Source organism: Scylla paramamosain, chromosome 5 (assembly GCF_035594125.1).
Source record: "Scylla paramamosain isolate STU-SP2022 chromosome 5, ASM3559412v1, whole genome shotgun sequence".
Taxonomy (NCBI): Eukaryota; Metazoa; Arthropoda; class Malacostraca; order Decapoda; family Portunidae; genus Scylla; species Scylla paramamosain.
Window position 1 is genome coordinate 13,419,654 of NC_087155.1, and position 6,229 is coordinate 13,425,882.

The 6,229-nt window shown below is 44.0% G+C and overlaps 1 protein-coding gene across 2 annotated transcripts; it reads right to left on the reverse strand.

Moving 5' to 3' along the window:
- Positions 1–350: 350 nt before the first annotated feature.
- Positions 351–5,908, reverse strand: LOC135100545 (neurogenic differentiation factor 4-like). Of its 2 annotated transcripts, none has more exons than XM_064003535.1 (2): positions 5,374–5,908; positions 351–5,209 (listed from the first exon to the last, which is right to left on the reverse strand). In XM_064003535.1, exon 2 carries the CDS (start codon positions 5,000–5,002, stop codon positions 4,136–4,138), a length of 867 nt encoding a protein of 288 aa, XP_063859605.1. In that variant the 5' UTR covers positions 5,003–5,209; positions 5,374–5,908; the 3' UTR covers positions 351–4,135. The 2 variants fall into 2 exon arrangements, with proteins under 2 accessions (XP_063859605.1, XP_063859604.1); XM_064003534.1 differs by having other exon boundaries at positions 5,353–5,908.
- Positions 5,909–6,229: the final 321 nt, after the last annotated feature.

The following is a 6,229-nucleotide window of genomic DNA, read 5'->3' on the forward strand; positions in this document are numbered from 1 at the left end:
TATTCAAACTATAGTAAGGAAGGCACACATCCAGCCACCAGAGCACGTGACTCATTGTTCAGATAATGGAAAGCAAAATCTATGTATATCAGTGATGGTTCAGATGTTACTATGAATACATTGATCAATCTACAAGCAATAATGTGGATACGCTTCAATCAAAGAGAACGCAAAGGAGTAGTCATTCATGTAAACACACCCAGGAACATGTCAGCATACCCCCTCAAACACACATACACACACACACACACACACACACCATCATACAGTGAAAGAAGGCGTGAAACAACATAATCACACATTTTTCACGTGCACACTTCACACACAGTGGATAATTTAAACATAGAGGATAATAAAAATACCTTTATTCAAACACTTAGAAGTAGCAGACGACTTTTTAAGGTTAGGACACATGGGTATTTTGAACATTGAAATAAACACCAAAAGAAAAACATATACATCATACATTCTAATAAGACGCTCGATATATATTCTTCCTCAACACCATTAATTGAAGTGAAAATAAAGTCCTTCGTTAAAATACAAAGAAAATGGTGAAAGATAAATGTAAAAAAAAAAAAAAAAAAAAATTCAGGTGTTTTAAACTCATAATTATAAGCGTATCCTAATAAAGACTCACATTTCCTTTATAATAAATCTACTTTATTACAGAAAAAAAAATATGCACAGATGTCAAATGGTGAGAATATATCAACATTCCTTTTTTTCTGCAACAGGAGAGAGAGAGAGAGAGAGAGAGAGAGAGAGAGAGAGAGAGAGAGAGAGAGAGAGAGAGAGAGAGAGAGAGAGAGAGAGAGAGAGAGAGAGAGAGAAATTACGCCCCACACACACACACACACACACACACACACTCTCTCTCTCTCTCTCTCTCTCTCTCTCTCTCTCTCTCTCTCTCTCTCTCTCTCTCTCTCTCTCTCTCTCTCTCTCATGGGTAAGTAAACCCGTCGACACTTAGGTAATACGAACACACGTCCAATAACACGCACATAAAGAAGCAAAAATACACCAAGACTAACCCACAAACAGGAATCGACAGAAAGAGAGAGAGAGAAGAAAAAAAGAGAAAAAAGCCAACAGGTAAAAGAAAATACAGAAAAAAAGGAGATAGTAAGAAACAAAGAAGGGCCGAGACTAGAAACCAGAAAAGAAAACCAGTTGTGATCTAAGGCGTTTAATTATCTCTCGGTTTTGTTACGAAGGTGGCGGGCTCGGTATGGTTAAAATAATAGGAGACGGGGAGATCGAGAGAGAGAGAGAGAGAGAAAAAAAAATAAAAGGAATGTCGATAATCTATATACGATGTTCTAGGCTCTACTGAAAACCTGTTATATAAATACGGAAAATAAAATGATGAGAGAGAGGAAAAAAAAAAAAAATCGTCAGCTAGCGATACAAAAAAAAAAAAATCATCTATTAACTATAAATAAAGGAAACTAATAGACGAGCTAACTCATATCGAGAATATACAATACATTATCAACTGCATATACATAATAATAGTGTGCAGATTGATAGCGACAGATAGGTGAATGGAGATGGAAAGGTAATGAAGTTAGGTAAAAAGAAGCTTGAGAGAAGAGCTGGTCGTTTTAAAGGAAGACTTTGGAGAGAGAGAGGTGTTAAGCGTTATACGAGGTCACACAAGTACGGGGTTTAAGGTCAGAGAGAGAGAGAGAGAGAGAGAGAGAGAGAGAGAGAGAGAGAGAGAGAGAGAGAGAGAGAGAGAGAGAGAGAGTGTGTGAGAGAGAGAATACAGTTGTCTTTGTTAACCAGTGGAAAGAGCAAACACCTTAAAAGAAAGGTAAAAATAATCTAAAACAAAGAATTCACAGCAAAAGGAAGAAATTAATGTTCAGTTTCGGAAACAAAAGAGAATTTAAGATCGTTATTTATTAATTTATAGTGACAAAAGGTTTGGATAAGAAGGTAATGTTACACCGATAACACAGAGGTATGAAGGGAATAGAATTTCATAAAAGAGGTAAAATATTGAAGTTTAAAATCACACACACGCACACACAAAAAAGAAAATAAAATATTGGAGGAGTAAAAAAAAATAAGGAAATAGAGGTGAAAATTTTTCTTTCAAACGCATGAGAAAAAGAGAATGGGGGAAAAAGAAAAGTAAAAGTGAACATTTAGAAGAGGCAAAAAACACGAAGACAGAAAAAAGAAAAAAAGATGGTGGAGGAAGTGTGGAGAAGAATCTTGTGGTGTTTTCTCTCAACTTACAAAACTAAGTGAAGAATGATAAAGAAAACATACAAAAAAAAAAAAAAAACGTACAAAGAGAAGTGGCGGTTTTTTCCCCATCTCGCAAATCTTAGCACAGTGAAGGCGAACCCCCCCCCCAAAAAAAAAACAACCGCTAAACAGAAAGAAAATAATTCGATACCACTCCTATCACTTAAATTAAAAGCCCTCATGATGGGAGCAGGGAAGCAACACAGGAGGGGAGGAGGAAAATGATGTTGGTCGAAGCATTATAGAAAGTTAGCACTGAAGGAGGCACAGAAGAAAGGATTATTAATGATGAGCTGCAGCATTTCTGACGCATTAGGCACCATTACTCCACCGCAGCATAGGTGTAATGACTAGAATAAATCTCTCTCTCTCTCTCTCTCTCTCTCTCTCTCTCTCTCTCTCTCTCTCAAGCCAGTTATCTTGTCTATCTATCTATCTATCTGATTATCCGTCTATCCATCTATCAATCAATCAGTCAATCTATTTATCTATCTATCTATCAGTCTATCTATCTATCTGTCTATCCATCCATCTACATTCTTATCTATCCACCTATCTCCATGCCTTTTTCTCTCTCTCTCTCTCTCTCTCTCTCTCTCTCTCTCTCTCTCTCTCTCTCTCTCTCTCTCTCTCTCATTTACCAAAACACCCACACACACACACACTCACACACACACCCATCCACACACACACACACACACACACACACACACACACACACACACACACACACACACACACACACACACACACACACACACACACACACACACACACACACACACACAGGCAGAGTCGTTGTCCTTTCCATCGCCGCCCGCCGTGGGTACGCCCAAACATAGGTATCTCGCGAAGGTACAAGGACGTGCGAAGTGTCTGGAACACCCACGACGTGACGATGCTCCCGCGGCCCCACCCTGACTCGTACCCAGCGGCGTCCTCAGCTGGGGGATGCCTCGCCTACTCAGTGTGGGTGAGCAGGACAGGAAGACATTATTCTTCCCTCTATTGAGTGTTGATCAGATGAGTCTTAGATTTGTGTGTGTGTGTGTGTGTGTGTGTGTGTGTGTGTGTGTGTGTGTGTGTGTGTGTGTGTGTGTGTGTGTGTGTGTGTGTGTGTGTGTGTGTGTGTGTGTGTTTGTGTTTCAACAGGAAGCACACGTACAAATGCAAGAAAAGTGAGTGTCTGTGGGATGTCAGCCGATGGGTGAGGCCGAGGGACGTCTAGCGGAGTTTAGAATGAAATAACAACCGGCCACTATCTCCCTAAATCATAAATAAAATACTTTTTTTCACTATTTCCCTCATCCTGGCTGATGTGGAAGTGGTGGTGGTGTGCCTTCTTATGTGGATGTAAGGGTGAGGTGATGCATAATCTCCACCAGGCTGGCACGAGGGGAAGAGGCTGTTAGGATTATGGGCGTTGTCAGATCGTTGAGACAACATGAAAGTCAATATTATCATCAGTTTTAAGCCGCCGACCCTTCCTGTGTAGCGATGACCGAGGCGCGGTGGTCAAACCACAGCTTGCTTTGACAACAAGGAATCGAAATTTGGCTATCACAACCTCGTCCCCGCTTCCACATTAGCCAGGATGAGTGAGTGTTCCTACTGGAGATGCATTCAAAGTGTGTAAAGATGGGCTGCAGAGAGCGTCACAGCCTGTCAAGCATATTTACCGCGACCTAAACCCAGCCGGAGAAGCGTTCATAAGTACAGCACGTCAATAAATTACTCAATAGATAATATTCATAAGTTACGTATGATACAACCACTCCGTCGATGAGACTGAATTAAATAAGTCTGAGAAATGTCTAGGACGATGCGGAGAGTTTATTGGTGAGAAAAAAATCACCTTTGCCCTCCTTCATTAAGTTACGAGTTGTGTGTGATGAGCATCGCCCCAGCCGCGCGGCGGGTCACTCCCCAGGAGCAGAGCGACAGCTTCTGTCTCTGACATCGGAGACAGATATGATAAAGAGTCCAAGTTGTCCTGGAAAACTCCCGTGTCTGAGGAGTTACACAAGAACGACACAAAATCTGCTTCTTGCTGTGTGCTGACGGGAGTGTTCTGGGTCTTGACTGGCTCAGGTTGCGCCCCTTTGCTCTTCGTGGTATCGCCCAGGATGCTGGACAGTACCCAGGAACACGTGTCCTCGGGGGCGTTGCCGTCCAGGATGTCCTGCAGCGACCTGATGTAGGCGGAGGCGAGCCGCAGAGTGGTAATCTTGGTCATGTCCGCTGCGGCGCGGCGGCTGCACACCCAGGAGGGCAGCACGCCCCGCAGGCTCTCGAACGCTGTGTTGATCTGCCGCATGCGGTACCTCTCCCTCGCGTTGGCCGTCTTCCGGCGGTAGCGGGACAGCGGCTGCGGCCTCGGTTTGTGGCGTAGCGTGTCCTGCAGGCTCCACTCGCTGTCAGAGTGGCGCCGCGCCTGGAGGGACCGAGGCCGCAGCTGGTACTTCCCCACAAGTCGACGAGGCTTTTGTGTCGAGTTCCGGAAACCTGGAGTGCTCCTCGTCCACTTCCTGCACCAAGTGGCTTGTGCTGCTGGGACTACTGCAGGTGCTGCTGCTGCTGCTGCTGCTGTTACTGTTGTTGTTAATGCTGCAGTTGTTGTTAGTGCCGTTGTTGTTGTTGGTGCTGGTGCTGATGTTTTTGCTGTTAGTGCTGGTACTGCTGCTGGTACTGCTGCTGCTGCAGCTGTTATTGTTATTGTTGTTATTGCTGTCAACATGCCCCTTCACACTTCCGGCACCCACGTTGTGACTCAAACAGTTTTCCATTTTTACCACACTCAGGTTCGTTATCATCGCACCAGTTACAATCACAACCACCTGAGATTTGTCTCAATAAACTTTCACTTGTAATTTTCACGTCACCAAGTGTTCAAACTGTCTCGACATTGTCTGTACGTGTCATGCTATCACTGAAACGAGTCCATCTGAAAACGAAGAAGCCTAAAATTACCATTTCACCTTTACCAAAAGTCCCCCAAAACAGAAGCGGAAAAATCTTATGCTAATCATTCTATTATTCGAAACAGCAAGAGATCGAAAAGAAATACTGCTCATAAAATTGACTTACGCTGGGTGGGGCACCGCTCACCTGAATTAACAGAAGGCAAGGTAAGAGAGGACGAAGAGAAGAGAGAGAGAGGAGGGAGAAAATGAGGAGGGAGAGAGCGCCGTAGCACCGTCTACCTCCAACCACTGCTGGCAGCCCACTGACCCGCCAGCCTCTCACTCCCTCACCCGTCACCTCCCAGGTATTTGCACATCTCACCTACCGCGTCTCCTACAGGTGCAAACACAAATTCAAGCATACGCCTACATATTTTAACACCTCAGGATATCATCACTGTGTCTTACAAGAGAGATGACAGTATTCTAGGGCGAGTACTGAGGCCCGATGGTCACAGCTTTGAGATGGAGGGTCGCGGCATTTCGTCCTTGGTGTTTTGCAGTTCTCGGCGATGAAAGCTGTGGGTACTGGTGTTGCCTAAGCCCAGAAACACGGAGCCAACACATGTACGGGTGTTACCAGGGAGAAGAGTCGATCGAGTGTTGATAACAAGGCGGGTGTGATGCGTTGGCTGATAAAGAATGGGAAAAAGTTTAATCTTACTTCCTTCCCAGTGAGTTACGAGCGTTTACTAATAATAAGCGAAGAGAGAGAGACCGAGAGAATGCTTATCTGCCTGGTCAGGGAAATCATTATTTTTTTCCCTCTTCGGTGGTCGCTGTGTTGTCAAGCATCGGGATCAAAGACTTGTGTACAGTTACGTACTTGGGTTCATTTGGTTGCTTTTGACATTTTGAAGAAAGTTTCCAGGCTTGAGTCATCGTGGAGGATCAAATGAGAGAGAGAGAGAGAGAGAGAGAGAGAGAGAGAGAGAGAGAGAGAGAGAGAGAGAGAGAGAGAGAGAGAGAGAGAGAGAGGAAAAATTTACGTAAACAAACAC

Bases quoted from the DNA above. Each gene is read 5' to 3' on its own strand.
- LOC135100545 (XM_064003535.1), bottom strand. From the start codon at position 5,002: ATGTTGACAGCAATAACAACAATAACAATAACAGCTGCAGCAGCAGCA.